Here is a 26,310-nt window from a genome sequence, read left to right as displayed (position 1 = left end):
TGGGACCCGTTCCAAACCCCTAATCATTTCTGAACTTTTTCTAGTGCCAGTATATCTTTTTTGAGATGAGGAGACCACATCTGTACGCAGTATTCAAGATGTGGGTGTACCATGGATTTATATAAGGGCAATAATATATTCTCCATCTTATTCTCTATCCCCTTTTTAATGATTCCTAACATCCTGTTTGCTTTTTTGACCACCTCTGCACACTGCGTGGACATTTTCAGAGAACTATCCACGATGACTCCAAGATCTTTTTCCTGATTTGTTGTAGCTAAATCAGCCCCCTCATATTGTATGTATAGTTGGGGTTATTCTTTCCAATGTGCATTACTTTACATTTATCCACATTAAATTTAATTTGCCATTTTGTTGCCCAATCACTTAGTTTTGTGAGATCTTTTTGAAGTTCTTCATAGTCTGCTTTGGACTTAACTATCTTTAGCAGTTTAGTATCATCTGCAAACTTTGCCACCTCACTGTTTACCCCTTTCTCCAGATCATTTATGAATAAGTTGAATAGGATCGGTCCGAGGACTGACCCTTGGGGAACACCACTAGTTACCCCTCTCCATTCTGAGAATTTACCATTAATTCCTACCCTTTGGCTACATCTACACTACAGGGGGGGCGTCAATTTAAGATACGCAAATTCAGCTACGCAAATAGCGTAGCTGAATTCGACGTATCGCAGCCGACTTACCCCGCTGTAGGGACGGCGGCAAAATCGACCTCTGCGGCTTCCCGTCGACGGCGCTTACTCCCACCTCCGCTGGTGGAGTAAGAGCGTCGATTCGGGGATCGATTGTCGCGTCCCATAAATCGATCCCCGAGAGGTCGATTTCTACCCGCCGATTCAGGCGGGTAGTGTAGACCCAGCCTCAGTTCCCTGTCTTTTAACCAGTTCTCAATCCATGAAAGGACCTTCCCTTTTATCCCATGGCAGCTTAATTTACATAAGAGCCTTTGGTGAGGGACCTTGTTTACATGTTAGTTTGAACCTTCCCAGGAAAGCTCAGATGTGGATTGGCGTCTTCCAAAATTCATGGTCAGTTAAGTGTTTCTTGATTGGGCATTTACTGAGTATAGTCCTTCCTTAAGAAGCTGACCAAATGCTTCACTGAGGCTACTTAGAATCAAAGCACATTGAGATACAAGTACAAAGCCAATATTCGTAACTTCAACTACAAAATTGATACACACATACAGACAGCATAATCATAACCAGCAAACCATAACCTTTCCATAGACACCTTACTGGACATCCTTTGTACAAGATTTTGTGCAAATATATAACAGTGGTTGCAACAATGATCTATCTGGTTACAGGTTATGTCAGTAACGCCACACTGCCAAGGACAGCCGGCTGTGAGTGGGGGGCTGTGCAGGGAGAGGGGAGTGGTGTGTTAGAGGGACATTTGTTCGTTGGCTTTTTCCACTGCAAGGTAGGAAACGGACACTGGCCAACTCGTGGTGGGGTCGGGTTTGCCGAGGGTCACGTGTTTGTGAATGTGGCTGTGGTGGTTTCTCAGCCTGAAGCTCTCTTGTTCCCCACAGACTCGGTGCTTGCGAGAGGAGTTCCCAGGAATGGTTTCCCAGGCTGCTGGCTGGGGGCTTGAGCTGGTTCTGTTTGTGTTGTTAATCCCCAGCCATTGAACCCACCCCAGTGTTAGATGTGCCGACTCCACCTGGCAGATGGGTTCCACATACCTGGGGCTCAGGCTCTGCACCCTAGCAGAGAAAGGGCTGACATGGCCCGAGGCTGGAAGCTGAAGTGAGACAAATTCCGACTGGAAATAAGGGGTAAATTTTCAACAGTGGGAGTAGTTAGCTCTTGGGCCAATTTCCCAGGGGTGGGGGTAGATTCTCCGTCACTGGCAATTGTCAAATCCAGCCTGGCTGGCTGTCTACAAGCTCTGCCCTAAGAATGATCTGGGAGCAGGTCTCTGGCTCAGCCAGTGGGTCCTTCTGGCCCTGAAGTCTGGGCCTGGGCTACCCTAAAACACAGGTTGACCTAGCTACAGCATAAGCACATCAGAACGGCCAGGCTGGGTCAGAGCAAAGGTCCATCCAGCCCAGTTCCTGTCTGCCAACAGTGGCCAGTGCCAGGTGCCCCAGAGGGAATGAACAGAACAGGGAATCGTCAAGGCAACAAGCAAATATCGCTCTGGGCTGTGAACAATGTTGCACCCTGAGCACTGTGGCTCGGTCCCCCTCCCCAACCGCGGACATGGGAGGGGGGAGGGCGGGATTCACTACAGTGAAGGGAAAACCCCTTCCCTCGCGGCAGTACATGTCTACACTAGGGTGCTCCGGCAGTGCCACTGTAGCCCTTGTATCACTGACATGCCCAGGGTACCTGTGAGGAACACTGCTGGCTCCAGGTGGGGACTGGCCCCACCTCTATGCACACTGGGTGGGGCTCACCCATGTAGGGAGCTGTGGGGCCTGGGTGCTGGATCCCAGGGGCCCCCTACCCGGCCAGCAGCTCCGGCCCCAGCAGCTCGCACAGCCCCGAGAGGGAACACAAAGCCACCTCTCTCTCCCAGGGGCTGCCACAGCCCCTGCCCGCTGCTGCTGGGTGCACCGGGCCCCCCCGGCACCCTCTGGGACAGACAGCTGCGGGACAGGGCCTAGCCAGGGTGGCACCCATTTGCCCCCAGCCAGAGAGCAGGTGCGTAGGAACAGCAGCCCTGTTGGCTGTGGGGTCTGGCCATGGGGGAACTATGGCTTGGGGCCCCATGGGAGACACTCAGCAGGGAAGGGCATTCAGTAAAGAATGGAGCAAGGTCCCCAGGAAGGCGATGCTCTGGTGAGGAGCAGGAACAGCTGGGAGCTCCCCCCACAGCCAGCCCTGTTGCTCCACCCCAGCACCCCTGCTGGGAGAGGTGGGGCGGGAGTAGCCCAGCGCTCCCCCATAGCCAGCCCTCTTGCCCCCACAGCGCCCCCTGCTGGGAGAGGTGGGGCTGGAGTAGCCCAAAGGGCCCCCCACACACACACACACAGTGCCCCCTGCTGGGAGAGGTGGGGCTGGAGTAGCCCAGAGCCCCCCCTCCCAGTGCCCCCTGCTGGGAGAGTGGGGCTGGAGTATCCCAGGGACCCCCCCCACACACACACAGCCAGTACCCTGCCCCACTTCCTATAGAGCTCCCTGCTGGGAGAGGCTGGAGTAGCTGGGAGCTGCCCCTCAGCCAGCCCTTCTGCCCCACTCCCCACAGCGCCCCCTTCCTGGGGAATAACGAGGCAGGGGGCAGGGTTATACTCAGGGCATGTGGAGCTCCTGCCAGGCTGGGAAAGGTGGGCGGGGAGTGCTGGAGGGCTGGAGCCGTGGGGGGCAAACGAAGAAAGCTGGGACGGAGAGGGGTGTGAGGCCTGGGGGCTGCGCCGACATCTGTCTGTAACCATACCCTGCTGGCCTGCACCCCCACGGCCCCCCAGCTGGGCCCCTCCCCACCGAAGTTACCCGGCTCTGTGCTGGGGCCTGCGGAGGGGACGGGGGGGAGGGGGGCTTGGAGCTGTGCCTCCCACCACAGTGAGTCACGGGGAGGGGCTGGAGCACATCTGGAGCACATCTGGCCCTCTGCAGCAGGCGGGGATGGCAGGGTTAATGGGGCCGGGCTCCGCACACACACAGCGCCACGCAGCCGGCGAGGCAGCGCCTTAGCATGTCCCCCCTGGGCCCGTGGGTGCCGAGGGACCCCGCGTGGCTGCGCGTGGTCTGGGTCGCGGCACTGGGGCTGGGCTCCGTCTGCATCTGGGTCCTGTTCCTGGTGTGCTCCCTGTGGGGCCGGCAGCCTGTGCGCCCCGGGGCCCAGCCGCTGGCAGGTAGGTGCACTGGGGCCCCCCGTCCTGCACCCGGCTGGCGTCTGGGTCCTGGTGTCGCCAGCACAGGCCATGGGGAGGCCTGACCCCAGAACTCCCCCCCCCCCCCGCCCCCCCCCCCCGCCGGGGGGGGGGCGCGCCCCCGGCCCCCCCCCCCCCCCCCCGGCCTAGCGACACTGCGGGCCTGCCCCCACTCGGACAGGCGGCAAGGGGAGATTTACCCTCAGCACTGCGGTGTGAGAATCAGGCCCTGAGAGGGCCCGTTGGCATGAGGCTGGGTGCACATTACCCAGCCCACGGACGTCGCTGGACCCAGCCGCCTCCCCGCAGGCCGACCCTTGTCAGTCACCCCCAGCCCAGCCTGGCCCTCTTCACTCCCAACTCGGCCCTGTCACNAACCCGGCCCTGTCACCCTGACTCTGGTTCGGCCCTTGCCAGTCGCCCCCAGCCCAGCCAGACCCAGCCCTCATCACTCCCGACCCGACCATGTCACCCTGACTCCGGCCTGGCCCTCATGTGTCACCCCCAGCCCAGCCCAGCCTGACCCGGCCCTGTCACCCCCAACTTGGCCCTGTCACCCTGACTCTGGTTCGGCCCTTGTCAGTCGCCCCCAGCCCAGCCCGGCCTGGCCCTCATCACTCCCAACCCGGCCCAGTCACCCTGACTCTGGTTCGGCCCTTGTCAGTCGCTCCCAGCCCAGCCCGGCCCGGCCCTCATCACTCCCAACCCGGCCCTGTCACCCTGACTCGGGTTCGGCCCTTGTCAGTCGCCCCCAGCCCAGCCCGGACCGGACCTCCTCACCCCCAGCCCAGCCTGACCCGGCCCTGTCACCCCCGACTCGGCCCTTTCACCCTGACTCTGGTTCGGCGCTTGTCAGTCTCCCCCAGCCCAGCCCGGCCTGGACCTCCTCACTCCCAACTCGGCCCTGTCACCCTGACTCCAGCCCGGCCCTTGTCAGTCGCCCCCAGCCCAGCCAGACCCAGCCCTCATCACTCCCGACCCGACCATGTCACCCTGACTCCGACCCGGCCCTCGTGTGTCACCCCCAGCCCAGCCTGACCCGGCCTTGTCACTCCCGACCCAGCCTTGTCACCCTGACTCTGGTTCGGCCCTTGTCAGTCTCCCCCAGCCCAGCCTGGACCGGACCTGAGCGGTTGGGGCAGGCAAGGGACAGGGAACTGGGGGGGTTAGATTGGTCGGAGGTTCTGGGGGGGCTGTCAAGAGAAGGAGGTGTAGAGAACAGTTGGGGCAGGTAAGGGACAGGGAACGGGGGGGTTAGATTGGTTGGGGATTCTGGGGGGCTGTCAGGAGAAGGGGGTGTAGAGAGCGTTTGGGGCAGGTAACGGACAGGGAACAGGGGGGTTAGATGGGTTCTGGGGGTTCAGGGGGGCGGCTGTCAGGAGAAGGGGGTGTAGAGAGTGGTTGGGGCAGTCAGGGGACAGGGAGCAGGAAGACTTAGATGGGGGTGGGGTCCTGGGGGCAGTTAGGGTGGGGGGGACAGGTAGAGGGATTCTGAGGGGGGCGGGAAGTGGGAGGGGGTGGAGCTGGGGCGGGGCTAGGGCGGCACCCCGTGTCCTCTTTTTTGATTGTTGAAATATGGTAACCCTATCCTCAGTCACGACCCAGCCCTGTCACCCTGACTCTGGTCCGGCCCTCATCTGTCACCCCCAGCCCAGCCTGACCCGGCCCTCATCACTCCCGACTCGGCCCTGTCACCCTGACTCCAGCCCGGCCCTCATCAGTCACCCCCAGCCCAGCCCGGACCGGACCTCCTCACCCCCAGCCCAGCCTGACCCGGCCCTGTCACCCCCGACTCGGCCCTGTCATCCTGACTCTGGTTCGGCGCTTGTCAGTCTCCCCCAGTCCAGCCTGGCCCGGACCTCCTCACTCACGACCTGGCCATGTCACCCTGACTCTGGCCCGGCCCTCATCACCCCCGGCCGTCATCACCCCCGACTTGGCCCTGTCACCTTGAATCTGGCCCAGCCCTCATCAGTCACCCCCAGCCCAGCCCGGCCAGGCCCTGTCACCCTGATTCTGGCCAAGTTCTTGTCATCCCTCAACCCTGTCACCCCAAACCTCGTCACTCCTGACCCGGCCCTGTCACCCTGACCCTGGCCTGGCCGTCCTCACTCCCAGCCCTGGTCACCTCCAGCCCAGCCCTGTCATCCCAACCCTCGTCACCCCAAGCCCTTGTCACCCCGACCCCAGCCCAGCCCTGTCACCCCAACCCTTGTCACCCCCGACCTGGCCCTGGCACCCGGACTCCGGCCCTTATCACCCCAGCCCGGCCCAGCCCGGCTCGCACCATCCCCAGCCCAGCCCAGCCCTCATCAACCCCGTCCCTCATCACCCCCAGCCCTCACACACCCAGCCCACCCCTATCACCCTGAACCAGGCCCTTGTCACCCCCAGCCCATCCTTGGCCCATCACCCCGGTCCTTGTCAGCCCCTGCTCCCCCAGCCCTGACATATCAGTAGCTGCATGGCAGCCACTTGTCAATGTTTGTGCTGTGGCAGCGCCCAGCACCCCATCAGGATCGGGCCTTGCCATGCCAGGCACCATAGGCGCACACAGCTCACAGCTGGCTTCAGATACGATGTAAGAAACGAGTGTGACAAGGGCTGGGGGTGGATGGGACCCGAGAGACACAGGGGAAGGGCAGGTTTGAGAGCAGCACCACCTGTTCCCGGGAGGGTGGGGGGGCGGGGAGAATCCCTGTTCTGCATTGTGGGGAACCAGTGGGATCGGTTCTTGGCCCTACACTGTTTAACAGCTTTATCAATGACCTTGAAGAAACCATAAAATCAGCTGTGCTAAAGTCTGCAGCTAACACAAAGGTTGGGGGAGCGGAGTCACTGCGCTCGCTCTGGGTCACTTGGTAAGCTGGGCGCAAGCAAACAAGATGTGTTTGAACAGGGTGAACTGTAAACACGGCCATCTAGGACCAAAGCCTGCAGGCCCCGCTTACAGGCTGGGACCCTAGCCTGGGAAGCAGGGACTCCGGCAAGGTCTGGGGGTCATGGTGGACAATCAGTGGAACATGAGCTCCCAGTGCGTCGCTGTGGCCAAAAGGGCTAAGGGGACAGGGGCATCTGGAGGAGGAGCAGAGAGGTTCTTGTACCGCTGTGTGTGGCCCTGGGGCGAGCACTGCTGGGATCCTGGGTTCAGTTCTGGTGTCTATGATTCAGGAAGGACTTTGATAAATTGGGGAGGGGTCAGAGAAGAGCCCCGAGAATGATTCCAGGGTTAGAAACCTGCCGTACTGTGATAGCCTCAGGGAGCTCCGTCTGCTCAGCTTAACAAGGAGCAGGTGAAGGGGCGTCGGTAAGTACCTGCACGGGGAACAGAGACTTGCTAAGGGCTCTTCAGGCGAGCAGAGGGAGTGTAACAGGCTCCACTGGCTAGAAGCAGAAGCTAGACCAGGGCAGACAGGAAAGGGGCGTGCATCTAACCGGATGGGTAACTAACCACGGGAACAGCGTCCCAAGGGCCGGGCTGGATTCTCCAGCCCTGGTAATTTTAGACTCAAGACAGAAAGGACGTTTTTCTGCTCTGGTTCCACCACAGCATGCGGGGACTGAAGCAGGCTGGAGCAGTCAGTTTACTGATTTGCATAAAATATTGCCCGGGGAGTGGCAGGAAGCCTGGCAGTGGTGCAAGGGTTTCCCTTGTTGGGGGGGGGGGGGGGGCTGTTCTGACTTTTCTAGCCTGGCCCCAGGGCCCTGCCCCACCCTCTCCAGCTCCAAGCAGAGCCTGGGGCACCTGCCCTGGGCTCTCTTGGTGCCAAGTTTATGAGCCCTAGCACAGCGCCTGGGGCGATCAGAACGCCCCACCCCCCAGTAAGAGGGACAAGTCTGCTCCATCCCATCTCCCCTCCATCTCATCCCTGCCTTCGTGCCCAGACAGCAGTGGGCTCTGGGGCAGACGCAACCCGCTTTGCACACACCCCCACCTGAGGGGCAGGTGCTCATGGTCTGTCACCCACCAGCCAGAATGCAGCCAGCTCCAGCACCGCGCCTGGGCACTGGGCCAGCGTCAGCTCCGAGGAGAGCTTCCCCCACCTCCCGCATGGCCCCTAGCCATGCACTGAGCCAGCCTTTTGCACAGCGCAAGTGCTATGGCTGTGGGCTGCGACTTGCCCAGCTGAGATCACACCTGGGAACTGGCACCGCAGATCAAGCCAGCCTCCCACTGCAGTGCCCTTGCTGTGATGTGCCGAGGGACGTCCCACGACACGGGCACTGCTGCAGGCAGAGCTGCCGGGGAGCGGGCGGGGCGCTGGGAGGACGCTCAGCGCTGTGGCTGACTTGCCCAGAGCCGCCTGTCTGCTCACCGATCTCAGCTGGGGAAAGCAGCAGTTCCAAGCAGACCTCCTTCCTCCGGCACACGCTTGCTGCGGGACGGGTGTGTATGGTGCTGGGCGTGGGGCGAGGAAAGCCTGGGTGGCAGTGCGCCCTGTTAGCTCAGGCATTGTTCCCCGTTTGCTCCGGGCCGGAGCAGCAAGCAGAGCGCTTGGCTCCCTGCCTGCCCCTGCTGCTACCCACAGCCCCAGGCCTGCGAGGCTGGTGCTCCTCCCTGCCTGGGTGCGCTGGGGGGCGGCTCTGGAACCGCTGCCCCCTCTCAGAATGGGAGCAGCCAGGCCTGACGGGGGTTGGGTGTCTGCTCCCAGGCGTTAGTGTCTGTGGCCGTTTATCTGTGCACACAGGGGGCCCCGGCTTCCTTCCAGCAGCTCCCAGCGCACCCTGCGGCTCTGCCGTTCCAACGCCCAGAGTAACGCGGCAGCCCAGGGCAGCCAGACACGGCGTCCGGCTAGTCAGAGCCCGGACCAGTACGGGAGATGGGGCCGCGCTCTGAGCCCAGGGTGCGCTGTGAATCCAGAGTCGCTGAGGAGGGGTGAGTCTGGATCCCTGCCTGAGAGCAGCACCTGCTCATTGGGGGAGGAGTAAGCTATGCCATGGCATGCGCCGCTCGGTGCCTGTGCCCACAGGGTGACAAGCACTCTCGTGGGCACCAATCAATACGTGGGCGAGCGCAAACACGAGTCACGTGGGCACGCTCTGGCACACACAAATACATGCGCTGACACACAGACGCCCACATGGGCACACGCTGGCATGCGTACTCGCATGGGCATGCACTGGCACAAACACAGTCAGACCGGCGCTCGAGTGGGATGCTGCTGCAAACAAAGCCCCAGCAGAGGCACGCAGTGCCCAGGCCGGAGGGGAGGGAGTGTCTGTATCCGGCGCTGGGGGCACCCTGCCTGTCAAACAGGGTACCCAGAGTCCAGGGCGGACAGCCAGTCTGAGGAAGGGAGCCTGATGGTGCACAGAGCGGTGCGGTGTGTGGGGCAGTGTGCTACGTAGGGCAGTGCGGTGTGCAGGTGGGGCAGTGCGTGGGGCAGTGAGCCATGTAGGACAGTGCGGTACTATCTCAAACACTCTAACGTTTGAGTCTGTCCCGCGTGTGTCCGTCCGTCCCCTGATACCGTGTTTGCCTCTTTTCCAGGCAAGCAGTCGGGAGGTGGGAGATCTCAGGCCAGCTCAGAGGTAAGAGTCACGTCCCTTTGCGCTGCTTCCCGCCTCCCCGTGGCCCCGGCCGGGGCAGGGCCGTCCTGCTGCTGCTCAGGCTTGTTCCCCTCACAAATCATGAGTGCAAAGAAGCTCCCCCGCTCCCCCGGTGCCTCCACCCCCCACGTCCTGGGGAGCCGTTCTCCCACATCTCACCAGAACTGTTCCTGTGCGTAAATCAATCGATAACGTACCCACCCGTGTCCCGGGCGCGCCGTCCCCGTCTCTCCCACCCCCTCTGGCTGCACAGTCACTGCCACACTCGCTCGGTCTCTCCTCGCTCCCTGTGGCATCCCTGGTCCCCATCTCAGCTCAGCTGCTGTCCCTGGCCCCCTGGACAGCAGCTGTGGGGAGCCCCCCCTTTCATCGCGTCTCAGGCCTGCCTGCAGGTCCCCCCAGAGCCGGTGCCCTGCCCCCAGCAGGCCTGCGCCATCCCAGGGCAGGGCCACGTGCGCTGGGACCTTTGTCCCGGCTCTCCAGGGGCCCATTCACAGGCCAGTGGGGCAGAGCCGGGTGGTGAAAGGCGCCTATTGTCTGGGCTGCTAATGAGGGAAGTCACTTCACCACTTAATCACAGAGCCAGCGGCTGGGCCCAGCACAAAGCGCCTCGCTGGGAGACAGTGCGGGCTGTGCACAGCCTCCCTCGGCCACGGTACAGTACTCGCTGCCCACTCCCAGCAGGGCACTGGCTGGGGGCAGCTCCCGGCTTTCCAGCCCCGGCCTCTCCCAGCAGGNCCAGCCCCGGCCTCTCCCAGCAGGGGGCGCTGTGGGAGTGGGGCAGGGCCCTTGGCGGGGGGGGCGCTCCCGGCTACCCCAGCCCCGGCCTCTCCCAGCAGGGGGCGCTGTGGGAGTGGGGCACGGCACTGGTTGGGGGGAGCTCCCGGCTTTCCAGCCCCGGCCTCTCCCAGCAGGGGGCACTGTGGGGAGTGGGGCAGGGCACTGGCTGGGGGGGCGGCCTGTCCCAGCAGGGGGCGCTGCAGAGAACATGCTGGTGCCGTGCACTGGGGGAGCCTGCCGGCCCGGGTCATAGCAGCACGTTGGTCTGGGGCTGGGCCAGGGCCTGGCCGAGGTGCCCCAGGGGCACTCCCGGCTGGGACTGACGAGGCCCCTTTGCCTTGTTTCTGGTCTGTCTCCTGCAGAAGAGAAGGAAGAAGGGTGCGAAGCAGAACCCTGCTCGCAGCCGGCGGGAGCAGCCCCAGGGAGCACGGGGGCCGCTGAACAAGGAGCCCAGGACAGCCAGCACACGAGTGGCAGCCCACAGACAGGTAGGAGCCCCAGTGGGATGCCGGGGAGTGTGGGGGCTGGGACCCCCAGGATGGGCTGGAGAGGGCAGCCAGGGCAGGGTCCCAGGCCCCTCGGGTAGTGGCGTGCGTTTCCTAGGTCCCCACCTCCTGCTCCGACCCTCCCGGGCTGCAGATGCTCCAAGGCATGGAGGGTCCGAGCGCCCCCATGCCCCAGGCTCATGGACATGCCAGCGTGGGGTTAGCCCAGTGTGGGGCTCCAGCCGGCTCCTCGCTGACCAGGGGGCTGGCGCGTGCCGTCCCAGCACTGCTGCACCCTTTGGCCACCCGGATGCTGATACTCACTGAGCTACGGCTGCCGAGGGTCAGACGGGGTCAGGAGCTGAAACCTCCAAGGAGCTGCCAGGAGCTGAGCTGCTGCTAAATGCAGTATAAACGCACAGCCCGAGACGAGACTGCAGGGGGCGCTCTCCTCCCTCTGTCAGTGCTGCCCCTAATGCAGTGCTATGGGGCCTGTGCTGCAGAGAGCGGGGTGGGACTCAGCAGGGGGCGCTCTCCCCACACAGCCGGTGGGGGTCAGGCGGGGGCGCTCTCCCTTCACAGCCAGTGGTGCCCACGAGAGTGCGGGTGGCCAGGCCCCCTCCACCCCACGGTGCTCTCCATGCAGCCAGACCCCCCATAGGGCCAGGTTCCTCCCCTCCCCATGCCGGGGTCCCCATGCGGCCAGGGCCCCTCCCCCCGTGCCGGGTTCCCCATGTGGCCAGGGCCCCTCCCCCCATGCCAGGTTCCCCAGCTGGCCAGAGTTGTGGTGTGGCTGGTGTGGGTAGGGGGACGATGGGTCTGTGGGGATTGGTGCAGCCTGTGGCAATGGACCGCCTAGACCCTGCAGCCAGAGGAGGGCGCACGGGGAGGCAGGGTTGGGGGATGGACTTGGCAGCCAGGAGTGGGTGCAGGTATTTGAAAACCCCGGGCCTCCCCCCGTGTCTCTTACGGCTGGGGCTGGAGCAGCCGGAGGGCACTGTGGCCGGGCAGGAGATGGGAGAATTGGTCAGTGGTACAGTCCTAACAGAGCAAGCCCTGTTCTGGACTCAGGTACATTGGTAACGGCATCTTATCTCAGTGCAGCTTGTTCCCTTGCCTATGGGGAGAGCTACCCAGGATACCACCAGTGTCCACATGTAGCTGTAGCCACACTAGGGGCTGGGCCACTAACACTAGGAGGGTGGTGAAGCACTGGAATGGGTTACCTAGGGAGGTGGTAGAATCTCCTTCCTTGGAGGTTTTTAAGGGCCGGCTTGACGAAGCCCTGGCTGGGATGATTTAGTTGGGAATTGGTCCTGCTTTGAGCAGGGGGTTGGACTAGATGACTTCCTGAGGTCCCTTCCAACCCTGATATTCTATGATTCTATGATTCTATGAACACACCTCCTTCGAGACGGGGGAGGCCATATCTCTTACTCCTGGGGTGCGGGAGACAAGCTGTGAGTCACCCCGAGCTCTTCTCAGACCTGGGAGAGGCAGCGAGTGTCACAGCTAAAGACGAGGGGACAGACAGTGCAGCCCAAGCAGTGCCCATGTGTTGTCAGGGCCTGTTCTGGGTGCAGGGGCCTGTTAACACGTGGGGGTTTGCGGGTTACAGGTTGCTGTGATGAGCCAGCGTGGTGTTGTGCTGGTGTCTTTTGAGGATGAGGGCTGAGAGATCAGCCGTGGAGCTATCACTGTGGGAAAAGTGCTCGCCTGTGGGTGACGCCGTGTTTTTGTCCTGTGTGCGTTCGCTCGAGAGCGCAGGGATTGTCTGGGGCACCCACGTAGCCGCTATGGGGCACTTAGTGCTCTGGCTGAGGGGCTGTGATGGAGCAGGGAGTGGGGCGGATTTGACCTGGGAATGTTGCAGGGGAGTTACATTGGGGATGGGAAGGAAGCTACCTGAGTTATAACCTGAGCCGGGAGGGGGGTTGGGAGAAGCGACACCTTCTGCCCGGGAGACTGGACAAAGGGGAGGAGGAGCAGAGGGGAGGGGAGAGAACTGCTGGAGGGGTTTTTGGTTTCAGTTTGGGCTGGGTGGTGCAACGCAGGGAACCCCAAGCTGGGGTCTAAACTCCCTGAACCCCCCAGAAGGACTTGACTGAGGGGTCCTGGTTGTACCTACACGCCCTGTTATAGCCTGCATTCCTATTGTCCAATAAACCTTCCATTTTACTGGCTGACTGAGAGTCACGGTGAGTCGCAGGAAGTGGGGGTGCAGAGCCCTGACTCCCCCACACTCCGTGACAGGTGCCCAACACCTGCCTTGTCTCTCTGCTAACTTGGGGCCAACACGGCTACAACAATGCTGCAGGTTAGTCAGAGCAGTGCCACTTCCTAGTGCAGACAAGGCCCGAGAGCTCCTGCAGGGCTTCCTGGCCTGGCACAGCCTGTCCGCGCACTTCCCGATGTGTCACCAACTGCAAGTCCCCAGACGGATCCACCTTCCTGCTGGAGGGTTTGCTGGGCTCCCCTCTCCCGTGCCTGCTGTCTGCAGTCCCCATCCCTGCTCCTCCCCACCTGCACACTGCGATCGATCGGAGCCGGGCCATGCCAGCCTGCCACTTGTGCTCACTCCTCAGGCTTCATGGGCTCGGGGCAGAGTCACAACGGCACCGCTAGGCAGTGGGAGCTTCCTGGCCAGGGTCTCTGGGGGTCGGGTCAGCCTCGGTCTGTCCCACCACCGCCAGCATCGCACTGCCCACTTGTTCCAGGCCAGGCCACGTGATCCTGCCCTTTGGGTATGTGCCAGGCCCTGCTGCACATTAGGGAGTGGCTGTTTTCTCAGAGCTCTTGGGACGGCCGGTCCTTCTGCTCTCAGCCCTGCCCAGCCCTTCCTCCACACCCTTCAGGCCCCATTGCACAGCTGGGCATTCGGTTGGTGTGTCCTGCTCGGGCCATGCCTGCGGGGGGAGTTGGTGCTCAGTGGGTCCCTCTCCAGAGGTGCTGGTTGCTCACTGCCCTGCGGATTGTGCCCACGCTGCAAGTCCCTTCCTGCCTCAGTCAGCCCAGCACTAGGCATCAAGGGGAGCCACCCAGATGTGGCTCAAGGGGCACTGGGCCTTGCCTAGGGGCTCGGTGCAGATGTGACTGGCTGCCTGGCCTGCACCGCGGCCTCTCGGACATGGACCTGCTGGCAGGGGGGGCTGCTTGTCTGTCTGGCAATGGCCTCTCTCCAAGGGCTCATTGACTGCCTAGCTCAGGCTGAGATTGGAGGCTCCTGCAGGCAGGGTCCATGTCTTTGTCCTGGGCTTGTGCAGCACCGGGGCGCTGGCCTCTGGGAGCTGCCCCAGCCTGAGCCATAACAATGCCTTGTTCCCCGAACAGCGGAGCTGGGGTTACGCCGTCTCTGCTCCCGGGCAGACAGCTCTGTCTGTTGCTGAGCTCTGGCAGGCGTCTCGTGGGCGGCTGTCACAGGGTGGGAATCCAGCTGGGACACTGTAGCTGTTGATGGCTGGACTCCAGCGCCCTGTGAAGCCAGGCCCTCGGGGTGAGGTGGGCAGATTTTCACAGTCACACTCGCACAATTTGATCTCCCACCTCAGCTGTGCAGGGAGAGGCTCCCTGCAGTTGTGTCTGTGGGGGGAGGAGGCGGGAGGGTGATTGTGAGACAGTGTGAGGGTATTACAGTGGAGGCGTGTGCGGGGGTTGCTGTGTATGCAGTGTAGGGTGACTATGAGGCAGTGTGAGGGTGTTGCAGTGGAGGTGTGTGCAGGGGTTGCTGTGTGTGCAGTGAAGGGTGATTGTGAGACAGTGTGAGGATGTTGCAATGGAGGTGTGTGCGGGGGTTGCTGTGTGTGCAGTGAAGGGTGATTGTGAGGCCATGTGAGGGTGTTGCAGTGGAGGTGTGAGTGGGTGTTGTAGTGTGTGTGGTGGAGGGTGATTACGAGGCAGTGTGAGGGTGTTGCAGTGGAGGTATGCATGGGGTTGCAGTGTGTGTGATGGAGGGCAATTGCGAGGCAGTGTGAGGGTGTTGCAGTGGAGGTATGCGCAAAGGTTGCAGTGTGTGCAGTGGAGGCTGATTTTGAGGCAGTGTGAGGGTGTTGCAGTAGAGGTGTGTGCGGGGGTTGCTGTGTGTGCAGTGAAGGGTGATTGTGAGGCCATGTGAGGGTGTTGCAGTGGAGGTGTGAGCGGGGGGTGCAGTGTGTGTGGTGGAGGGTGTGACGAACTGGGCCTGTTCTTACTGTGGTCTGTGAATGCTGACAGGGTAGTGTGGCTAGGACAGTCTGCATTGGGGGATGGGAGACTGACCGGAGAATACCTGAGCGTGTAACATGAGAACCCAGGAAGGGGTTGGAGGCCAGGTGACACCTTGGCCCGGGAAACTGAACAAAGGCTGTGGGAGGGGTCGCTGAAGGCAGAGTGCTGGAAGCGGGCTGGAGAGATGGCTGGGAGGCAGAGATGGCTCTGACCCCCCTAAGGGGGGTGGGCTGGGATGCCCTGGGACCCCAAGCTGGACCTAACTGAGGGGGGCCCTGTTGTCTGTGCCTGCAAGACCTGTCTTGGACTGTATTCCTGTCATCCAAATAAACCTTCTGCTTTACTGGCTGGCTGAGAGTCGCAGTGAATCTCAGGAAGAGGGGTGCAGGGCCCTGTCACGGAGTATTGGGGGACTCAGGGCCCTGCACCCCCGGCTTCCTGCGATTCACCATGACTCTCAGCCAGCCAGTAAGGCAGAAGGTTTATTTGGATGACAGGAATACAGTCCAAGACAGGTCTTGCAGGCACAGACAACAGGGACCCCCTCAGTTAGGTCCATCTTGGGGTCCCCGGGCATCCCAGCCCAGCCCCCCTTGGGAGGTCAGAGCCATCTCTGCCCCCCAGCCCTCTCTCCCTGCCTGCTTCCAGCACTCTGCCTTCAGCGACCCCTCCCACAGCCTTGTTCAGTTTCCCGGGCTCAGGAGTCGCCTCCCCTTCAACCCCTTCCTGGGTTCTCATGTTACACACTCAGGTATGCGCCCTCGGGCAGATCCCATCCTGCAATGCAGACCATCCTAGTCACACTCCCCTGTCAGCATTCACAGACCACAGTGAGAACAGGCCCAGTTCGTCACAGGCCCTGACTCCCCCACACTCCGTGACAGAGGGCAATTGCGAGGCAGTGTGAGGGTGTTGCAGTGGAGGTATGCACAAAGATTGCAGTGTGTACAGTGGAGGCTGAATTTGAGGCAATGTGAGGGTGTTGCAGTGGAGGTGTGAGCGGGGGGGGTGCAGTGTGTGTGGTGGAGGGCGATTGCGAGGCAGTGTGAGGATACTGCAGTGGAGGTATGCACAAAGATTGCAGTGTGTGCAGTGGAGGCTGATTTTGAGGCAGTGTGAGGGTGTTGCAATGGAGGTGTGGGGGGGGTTGCAGTTTGTGCGGTGGAAGGTGCTTGCGAGGGCGTGTGAGGGTGTTGCAGTGGAGGTGTGAGCAGGTGTCATGGTTTCACAGATCTGGTGCTTGCACCTGGCTCTGGAACAGCCCCTGGGAGGACCCCTTCGGTGATTCAGCCCCCTTAGGGTCTCACTCTCTCACTGGGGTCAGCCCCTCAGCTTCACCATCTCCTGAGACCGACCCTCAGAGCCTTCAGCACCCCATGGTCATGCTGTGAGCTCCCTGCAGTGAGACTTTTGGCCCAAAGGGAGCAATGCACCCCCAATTTAGTCTGCAGTGACTCTCGACCAGCGGGGTAACGGAAGGATTTGTTAACTGTCTGGAGCACAGCGTAGGAAGACCCTGGGTTCGTAGCAAGAGCGGAAAAGTCGCAGACAAGTCCAACTGGGTCAGACTAGAGCCCAGAGACCTCTCGCACGCTTGTCCCTGCTTCCAGCAGACTCCCCTCAACTAACCAAACTCCTCTCCTCAGTCCTGGGGTCCACTTCCCAGGCAAAGATGGTCACCTGACCATCCACCTCTGCTCTTTGTTCTCCATCTGGGGTCCCAGCTGGCTGGTTTCCAGCAGGGGGGGATTGGCAGGCCATAGTCATTTGTTGCTAGACAGCCAGATGTCAGGGGCATTGTCTTCTGGGTTCTCCATGGGCATGGGGCCCAGGCAGCTAGGCGACAACCACATCTGGATCTCTGCCAATAGTCAACATCCTTTGCCCACCACCTGGCTAAATATGTAGCATATAGGGGAAATTGAGGCACACGATTCTCATCCAAAGTACCATGAGAAATTCCCACTTTGTCATAGTGGGGGTTGCTGCCTGTCGCAGTGGAGGTGCTGCAGTGGAGGTGTGTGCAGGGATTGCCTTGTGTGCGGTGGAGGCTGATTGTGGGGCAGTGTGAGGGTGTTGCAGTGGAGGTGTGCACAGGGGTTGCTGTCTGGGTGGGGGGGTGATTACGAGGCACTATGAGGGTGTTGCAGTGGAGATGTGCACAGGGGTTGCTGTCTGGGAGGGTGATTACGAGGCACTATGAGGGTATTGCAGCGGAGGTGTGTGCAGGGGTGGTATGTGTTGCACTGGAGGCCATTGTGAGGCAGTGTGAAGATGTTGCAGTGTTGCAGTGTGTGCAGTGGAGTTAGGCCTGAGCTCAGCGGGGTGTTTCCTGGAGCATGGGCGTGCATGGAGCAGCTGTCTCTGGGTTTGCTTGGGGTGGGGGGGTTCCCCACTCATTGAGCTGGGGGCACTAAGTGTTTGCACCCTGCAGCGCAGTGCTGGGGGGCTGGGGTGTGCCCGGAGCCAGAGAGCCGGGCTGGGAACTGGGACAGGTTTTGAGGCTGGGGCCAGGTGGGCCAGAAGGCAGCAAGGACCCTGCTTGTGGGCCCTGCTCCTGAGTCCCTGGACAATACCTGCATCCTCATCTCTGGCTGTGGGACAGGGCCCCTGCTGGTGGCTCTGTGGGTCTCCCCTTGCCCCACCTGCTGCCTATGACCATGGGGGTAGGGGGAGGGGAGCACTCCAGGCAGAGGGACCCGGCCAGGGAGCGGATCTTGCTTCCACAGTTGTGATGAAGGAGAATAGATCTGTGTGTGTGTGTGTGTGCACATGTGATGTGGGAGCTGCCTCTCACTGTGATGTGTTGGGAGGGGGGCTGCAGTGTGTGTATAAGTGAGGTGTGCAGTGTGTGGGAAGGAGGTGTGATGGGGTGCAGTGTGTGTAGGTGAGGGGTACAGTGTGAGTGTTCAGTGTGTGTGCAGGGTGCATAGTGTGTGTGTGTGACGGGGTGCAGTGTATGGGGAGTGCAAGTGATGGGTGTGTACAGGTGAGGGGTACAGGGTGTGAGTGGTGTGGTTGTGTTTAGTGTGTATGCAGGGAGTGTAGTGTGTGTGTAATTGAGGCATGCAGTATGTGGGTGGGGGCACAGTAACAGGGTGAGGTGTGTGCAGTGTGAGATGGGGTGCAGTGTGTGGGTGGGCGTGCAGGATCACGGTGGCTTGTGTGCACTGTGGGGTGAGATGGTGTGCAATGTGTATGGGGGTGCAACATGTGGATGGGGTGTAGTGTGTGAGATGAGGTGGAATGTGTGGGGTGCAGTGTGAGGTGGTGCGTACAATGTGTGAGATGGGATGCAGTATCAACGTGGGGGGTGCAGTGTGTGTGAGGTGCAGTGTGAGATAGGGTGCAGTATATGGTGGGGGTGCAGTGTGTGGGATGCAGTGTGAGATGGGGTGCAGTGTGTGGGGTGCAGTGTTAGTGTGGGGTACAGTATCAGGATGGAGGGGTGCAGTGCATGGGGTGAAGCATGAGCTGGCGTGCAGTCTGTAGGGTGCAGTGTATGTGGGGTGCAGTATCAGGATGGAGGGGTGCAGTTTATGTGGGGTGCAGGGTGAGCTGGGGTGCAGTGTGTGTCGGTGCAGTGTGAGATGGGGTGCGGTATCAGGATGGAGGGGTGCAGTGCATGGGGGTGCACGGAGTAGGGGTGCAGTGTGAGATGGAATGCAGTATCAGTATGGAGGGGCGCAGTACGTGGCAGTGCAGTGTGTGGGGGTGCAGTGTGAGCTGGGGTGCAGTATCAGGATGGAAGGGTGGAGTGCCTGGGGGTGCACTGTGATATGGGGTGCAGTATCTGGGTGGAGAGGCACAGTGTATGTGGATGCAGTGAGTGGGGGTGCAGTGTGTGTGGGATGCAGTATCAGTATGGAGGGGCACAGTGCGTGGCGGTGCAGTGCGTGGGGTGCTGGGGTGTAGTATCAGGATGGAGGGGTGCAGTGCATAGGGGTGCAGTGTGAGATGGGGTACAGTATCTGAGTGGAGAGGCACAGTGTATATGAATGCAGTGAGTGGGGGTGCAGTGTGAGATGGGGCGCAGTATCAGGATGGAGGGGTGCAGTGCATAAGGGTACAGTGTGAGATGGGGTGCAGTATCAGGATGGAGGGGTGGAGTGCGTGGGGGTGCACTGTGATATGGGGTGTAGTATCAGGATGGAGGGGTGCAGTGCATAGGGGTGCAGTGTGAGATAGGGTGCAGTATCAGGATGGAGGGGTGGAGTGCATGGGGGTGCACTGTGATATGGGGTGCAGTATCAGGATGGAGGGGTGCAGTGCATAGGGGTGCAGTGTGAGATGGGGTGCAGTATCTGGGTGGAGAGGCACAGTGTATGTGGATGCAGTGAGTGGGGGTGCAGTATCAGGATGGAGGGGTGCAGTGTATGGGGATGCAGTGCGTGGGGGTGCAGTGTGAGATGGGGTGCAGTGTGTGTATACGCCATGATTCAGCTATAGACACAGCGGGACTCTCAGGGACGGCATCTCCTAGGAGGCCGTGGGAAGTGCCCCTGCTGCCCAGTGCCCCCTCGCCAAGCCGTGCTGCCCTCTCGGCTACAAACCCGCCTCCTCTCGCTCTGGTCCCTGGCCTGGCTCCAGTGACTGTGGTGGGTGAGATCCTCCCGTGCCCAGAGAGCTTGGTGCCGAGCCTGGGGTTCGGGGAGGCTGCTGGACCCCTGTCCCATGCAGACCCTGGCAGGAGTCTGGGCTCGGTCTGCCCCCATGGGGTGGCCCCATCGGGGCCCTGTTTACAGTAGAACTGGGGCACTTCCCTGGGGCCGGGCTGGGAGCCCAGCGAAGCCCAGCCAGGGGAAGGGCGCCTGCCTCAGGGGCTGGGGAAGTGCGGGAGGGGAGGGGGGCTGTGTGCCCCAGGGAGGCCGGGAGGAGGGCAGAGAGGAGCAGGTTTCCCACTTCCAGCCCCTAGCTGTCCCGGGGGAGGGGGGGTTATCCCTCCGCTCACACCCCTCCCCGCTTTGCAGCCATCAGCTGCTGAGCAGCTGGGCCCACTCCCAGGAGGCACCTGCACTGCAGCCCCCTGCTCCTAGGAGCCGCTCTGACCTGTCCAGGCTGGCAGCAGACTGCACAGAGACAGGACGGGAGGGCGAGGGTGGCAGCCAGGGATGGAGCAGAAGGGGCTTATGCAAGGGGGTGCCGAGGGGAGTCATGTGGGGGGCATGGGCAGACTTGCACTGGGGCATCTGGGCAGGGGTTGTGCAGGGGGGGTGCGGGCAGGGGTCGCGCTGGGGCACGAGCAGGAGTCAGGCGGTGACATGGGCAGGAGTCACACGGAGGCACGGGCAGGGGTCGTGTGGGACACAGGCAGGGGTTGTGCAGGGCACGGGCACAGACTAGCGCTGGGTTGGCGCTGGCAGGGGCTGTGACTTCGGTTTGTTGTTCGGGTAAAATCAGGTGCCTGAAATGGGTCTCATTGTCTCAGGTCTGTGCCCAGCCAGCAGAGCCGCTCTGTGCCAGCCCAGCAGCCTACGCCCTCCAGGCCCAGTGCCCTCCTGGGGGCTGGAACTGGGTCCCACGGTGTGGCCGGGCCTGTCTTGCCCTGAGAAGATCCTGGTGAAATCGCTGGCATTAGCGCTGGCGGTGCCACGCCAGAGGGGCTGTGCCGGTTCCAGCCGAGCAGGAGAGGCCAGAGTAGCACCCGAGCCCCTGCTGGGCTGTAACCCAGTGATGAAGCCTGGGCTGGGACTTGGGAGCCACTCTGCCACTGACTCCCTGGGTGACCTTGCCCAGGTCCCTTGGGCCAGCGCTTCCCACATGCCCTGGGGCGGCTCAGGGACCGAGTGCTGGAAGCTGTTCCACCAGGCCGCCCGGGCCTGAGGCTGCTGTCCCGGAAAGGCAGGCAGGAATCAAAGGCCACTCTAGATCGTTGGCTTTTCTCTCTGTGTCCCCTGCTGCGAATTGGGGATCAGCCCCCCAACCCCCTCAGTGACGCTGTGCCGGGGGGCGCCTGCAGATAAAGACGCGGCTGTCCCGCGGCTGCGCTGGGTCATGGCATGGGGCACATGCACCGTGGCCTCTGCTGTGAGGCGATAGCGCCGTGGATGCTGGGATCAGGGGGAAGGATCCAGCGCTGGGGCTGCCCCGGGATCTGGCCTAGAGCTGCAGGGTGAATCTGGAGTGACGTCTCTGAGTCAAGGGGACTCACGCGGACACGGAGGTAACGTGGCATTTGGCGCCTGCACTAATTCAGGGGGACTCGGCTGTGGCTGCGCTGCCCGGATCAGCACAGGGCTGTGAGGGGCACCAGCCCAGTGACTTGGGAGTGGTGGGGGAGGTGTCAGGTCAGATGGGATGTTAGATCACCCCGTCTGGCTTCCTGCCTAGTGCCCCGCAGCGCCCCGGGATGCCTGAGTCCAGCCCCCAAGTGCTGGGCTGGCGAGAGCAATCCGGCCTCAGGCGAGCTGCTCCAGTGGGTAGTTACCGTCACTGCTAAGACCCGGCAGTTTAGCTCCAGTCTGAGCTTGTCTAGCTTCAGTGTCCCCCTGGGCTCTTGTTCTGCCCGAGGAAAGTGCCCTCCGCTGGCAGGAGGCTCCTCTCCAGGTAGGTGGCTGTAGACTTGGCTGGTCTCCTCCCGTCTCTGGATGAGATCAGCAGATGGCTCCTTTGCCCTCTCACTCCCAGGTGGGTTTTCCGGCCCTCGAATCGCCGCGCCTACCTCTTCTCTGAACCCCGCCCGGTTTGTCAACATCCCCGTTGAAGTGGCAACATCCAATCTGGCCCCAGCATCCGGAACTGGGCTGGCCTGGGCTGTGCACCGCGTGCTTACAGCCTCCCCTGCGAGCTGGTTACCGAGCCCCGCAGACAGTACTGACCGGTGCGGGGCTGCAAACCCCAGTGAAACCAGAGCTGGGCCACAGGGGCGCATGGCTGAGACTCGCCTGGGGAGACGCAGCTGAGGACAGAGGGCCTAGCGGTTCAGATGGGGAGGACCCAGCACCCTGGGCTGCCCAGCGCTAACCACCGCATGCCTGGGGAGCAGCTAATGGGCAGCAGGAGTGGCTGAGAGTGCTGGGGAGAGGGCCAGCCCTGATGCTATGGTGATGGGCCATATAAGTGCATCTGAGTTTCTGTTGGCGGATTGTAGCCAAAGAGACTGGGGTGGTTTTGGGGGCTGCACTCACAGCAGCCCCCTGCAACAGGGCAAAGCCCAGGAATGACTGTAGGGAGCAGCCCTGGGCCCTGCGGGTGTCCCCCCAACACCTGCGCAGGGGCTGGGGATCCCCCTAGCTGAGAGGCTGTTCCCTGGGGTGGCAGGATTCATGGCTTGGCACAGCCCCTCTCTCCCATTGGGACAGAGTGTGGCGAGGTCTGGGCAGTTGCCCTCCTGCTGCCCTAGAGGTGTTAGTGCCTGCCTAGGCAGGCCTGCGCAGGGTTAACCTCGGCGGGGTCCAGGGGGCACGGGAAAGGTTCCAGAGGGATCTCTCTTCTCTCTGGGCACGGCGCAGGGAGGGTTAATGCGGCTTGGTGCTCTCCTGTCTGCGCATGAGGGCGATAGGCCCTGCTCTTCTGCCTGGCTGGGGGCCAGCAGGCCTCTGGGCGGGGTGCGTGGGAGCCGGCTGCCGCCCCCGCCTTGGTCAATAATTCATGGAGGGCTGGCGCTGGGAGATCATGACATACACCCCGCCCACTGACTGACACTCCCCCTGACTCACACTGCCTGACATATACCCATACAGTGACATCCCCCGACTGACACACACTGCCTGACACCCCTTCACTGACTGACACAGCCATATACNCACTGCCTGACACACACTGCTTGACATATACCCACACAGTGACACCCCCCTGAGTGACACACACTGCCTAACAACCACTGCCTGACACTCCCCCCGACTGACATGCACTGCCTGACATATACCCACACAGTGACACCCCCCTGACTGACACACACTGCCTGACAATCACTGACTGACACCCCCCTGACTGACACACACTGCCTGACACCCCTCCACTGACTGACACAGCCATATACTGACACCGACATCCCCCACTGACTGACCCTCCCCCACTGTCTGACATACACCACCCCTGCCTGACACACCCACTGACTGAAATACACCCAGACACTGCCTGACACCCCCCACTGACCGCCACCGCCCGCCACACACTGACATCCTCCAATGACTGACACGCCCCCTGACTGACACCCACACCACACACCGTCCGACACGCCTCCCGGACTGACACTCCCCCCCTGCGCAGAGACACACACACACTGACAGCCAGACAGTGCGCGCGCACTGTGCACACAGGCAGACGGACGGACACACACACGCTGTGCACACACACACACACACTGCAGGGCTGCGGCGCGCAGGGAGAGGCTTGGCCGCTGCCCGGCCCGGCCCGGAGGGAGGCGCAGCCCGAGCTCTGCCCGGGCGCGGTGAGTGGCGGCGGGAGGTGCGGGGCGCTCCGACGCGGCGGTGATGGGCGCGGCCCCGGGCGGACCCCTGAGCCCATCGCTGCTCGGGCTCCCCTGCCCGCCTCTGATTGGCTCCGGGCCCGTGTCCAAGGCAACGGGGAGGTGCGAGTCCGCTCCTCCGGCCGGGATGGAGATGGCAACTCGCCTCCCCCCCGAGGCTGCTCCGCCCGGCTCTGGGGGCGGCTCGCCGGGGCGCGGGGGGCGCGGCACGGTCCCCCTGAGCAGCCAGGCTGGATCCGTGCAGGGCCCCGGGGGGCTTGGGAGGGATGTGAGAGGTCTGCGGGCTCCATGTGGGGTCCATGTGGGGTCAGGGGAGCCCAGGGGCTTGTTGGGGGGGGGGCTAGTGGCCCCGGGGGCTTGGCAGAGGTCCGGTGTGAGTGCCAGGGGCCTGGGGTCTTCACAGGGATGTGGGAGGCCTGGGCCTTGGTGCTGGGGGGCCAGTGGGTGGGGTGCCAGGGGCCCGGGAGCTCAGTGGGATGTGCCCAGGGGCTTGGCAGGGATGCGGCCGTTCCGGGGGTTCTGTGTGGAGTCGGGGATGCCAGTGGCCTGGGGGCTTGGTGCGGGGTGCCGGGGCCCAGAACCTTGATAGGGACGTAGGAGGCCCTGGGGCTTGGCAGGGATGCGGGGCTTGGCAGAGATGTGGGAGGCCTAGGGGCTTGGTGGCAGGGGGTGCCAGGAGGCCCGGGGGCTTGATGGGGATCCAGGTGCTTGGTGGGGGTACCAGGGGCCTGGGGGCTGGGCAGGGATGTGGGAGACCTGTGGGGTGAAGCACAGGGCCACATCATCTGCTGTGTGGCTGCATGTAGCTGTGCTGTGGTGCTGCAGCGTCTGCCCCATGGGTGCTAGGGGGCAGTGGGGCCTGTTAGGTGCCTAGGTGTATGGTGGCATGAGTGAGGCAGCTAGGTGGCCATGCCTAAGGGGCTCCCCCAAGTCGGGGTCCATGCCATGACCCCTGCTCCTTGGCTCTGGCCTGGGTTGATGCCGTGTTTCCGTGTGGGTCGCCGTGACATGGCTGTGAGCTGTGACCGCTGGGCACAGAGCCAGCATCCTGGCCTGGCATCGCAGATCGGGGTCTGCACTCAGGGATCTTGCACCTGCCTTCTCCATGCCAGGCAGCCTCTGCCCAAGGGCAGTGCTGCATTGACAGGAGGGGCTGCAAGCCTCGGGGCACCCCATGGGCTCTGCACCAGAGACCCCCTACGCCAGGGACAGTGTCGGTGCAGCAGGGAGCCGTGCGTGGATGTGTCAGGGCCCGTCTGTGGGTGTTCCTGGGAGATGGAGCACTTCATGGCAGCAGCTGTGCTAATGCCGGAGAATGCCTGTGCGAGCTGCGAGCTCTGCTGCAGGCAGTGCGTGGGAGTGTGGGTGCGGGGGGGGCTGCAGGTGCGGGGCTCAGTGCCTGTGGGGGGCTGCGAGTGCGGGGGGGCTGTGAGTGCGGGGATCAGCATGTGTGTGGGGGCTGTGGGTGCGGGGATTGGCATGTGGGGGCAGGCTGCGGGTGTGGGGTTCAGTGCATGCGGAGGTCTGTGAGTGTGTAGGGCAATGGTGCAGGTGTGTGTGGGTCGCTGTGGGTATTTGGGTGCAGTGGGGCTGTGTGGGGTTGTACGTGTGTGGGCGTGGGTATTTGGGTGCAGTGGGGCTGTAGGTGTGTGGGTGGGTGGGTGTGTGTTTGAGTGCAGTGGGGCTGTGTGGGGCTGTAGGTGTTTGGGTGCAGTGAGTGTTTGGGTGCAGTGGAGCTGTAGGTATGTGGGTGTTTGGGTGCAGTGGGGCTGTAGGTATGGGGCTGTAGGTGTGTGGGTGTTTGGGTGCAGTGAGTGTTTGGGTGCAGTGGGGCTGTAGGTGTTTGGGTGCAGTGGGTTGAGTGCTGCTGTATCTCTCGCATTGGGGAGGTGCCCAGCTGTTTGTCCAGCATGTGCACAGCACGTGGCTGGCACCTGGCCTCAGTGCGGGGGGGGGGGTCAGTTCCTGCCCCCTCCTCCCTCATTGGCTGTGCTGTGGGGCAGTGGGATGGGCTTGTGTTTGGTGAAGGGGGATCTCTGGTTGTTGTCCTGAGCCAGGGGCTCTCTGCTGGGCGAGTGGTGACCAGTTACATGGCGCCTTCCAGCCCATCGCTTGCTAACAGCTGGGGTCTCCGTCCCCTCCGGCCTGGGGCGGGGGTAGAGTTACTGTGCCTGGCTTAGAGGGGGTTCTGGGCTGCAGGGGGCAAGGCTCCCCAGATCACATGGCCCCCTGGGGTGAAGCCAGGGATGGAGCCCGGAGAGCACAATTCCTTCTGTGCCTGAGCCACGAGGCCGTCCCGTGTGGGTGCATGGTGGTCCGTCTGTCCGTCCTCCCACACTGCTGCTCCGTGTCAGCACACCCCACGTGCAGGGTGGCTGCGGGATGGGACAGACCTGTGCCCAGTGGGTGACCCACCCAGGGAGAGCCAACCCCATGCAGGGCATGTGGAGTGCGAGGAGATAGCTGCTGTGGGGCTGGGGCAAGAATCTCCTCCCCACTCCCTGCCTGGGTGCAGCGCACCCCATGGGAACTCCTGGCACGCCCTTCGTGCAGGGCAGGGCTGTGGCCTGGAGTCACGCCGCTGCGGCTACCTCTGAACTGAGATCACAGCTTCTGAAAGCAAAAATCCATGGATTTGCAAAGTGCAGATGCGGCGCACTGGGCTCTGTGCAGGGGCAGCTGGCTGAAGGGCTGTGGGGATCAGACCAGGGGATGGTCCCCTCTGGGAGCTAGGTCTGTGCGGGGGTGCGATGGTCCCTACCCCGCGGGTGACGCCTGGGCATGTCAGTATGATGCCACAGGAGAGAATTCTGTTTTTTTCAGTTTGGCTTTTTAAACCCCCCTCCCAGGACAGGTCTGTCCTGGCAGGGCCGGCTCTAACTTCTTTGCCGCCCCAAGCAAAAAAAAGGAGTGCTGCTCTCCATAGCGCCGCCATAACACACCCCCTCAGCACTGCGCTGCTACTCCCCCCCACGTGGAGCGCCGCACCGCTGAACCCCCCCAGCGCTGCGCCGC

The 26,310-nt window shown here is 62.3% G+C and overlaps 1 protein-coding gene across 1 annotated transcript in view; it reads left to right on the top strand.

Annotated features, from left to right (window-relative positions):
- The first annotated feature begins 3,642 nt into the window (after window positions 1–3,642).
- PLEC (plectin) overlaps window positions 3,643–26,310 on the top strand; it is a 146,049-nt gene continuing 123,381 nt past the window's right edge. Inside the window, exons 1-3 of the mRNA XM_034759608.1 lie at window positions 3,643–3,828; window positions 9,338–9,378; window positions 10,539–10,664. Coding sequence (XP_034615499.1) covers window positions 3,669–3,828; window positions 9,338–9,378; window positions 10,539–10,664 — 327 coding nt within the window. The 5' untranslated portion in view covers window positions 3,643–3,668. The remainder of the gene's footprint in view (window positions 3,829–9,337; window positions 9,379–10,538; window positions 10,665–26,310) is intronic.

The sequence above is a fragment of the Trachemys scripta genome, chromosome 2 (genome assembly GCF_013100865.1).
Source record: "Trachemys scripta elegans isolate TJP31775 chromosome 2, CAS_Tse_1.0, whole genome shotgun sequence".
Taxonomy (NCBI): domain Eukaryota; kingdom Metazoa; phylum Chordata; order Testudines; family Emydidae; genus Trachemys; species Trachemys scripta.
This window is presented reverse-complemented; position numbering and strand designations above follow the sequence as displayed.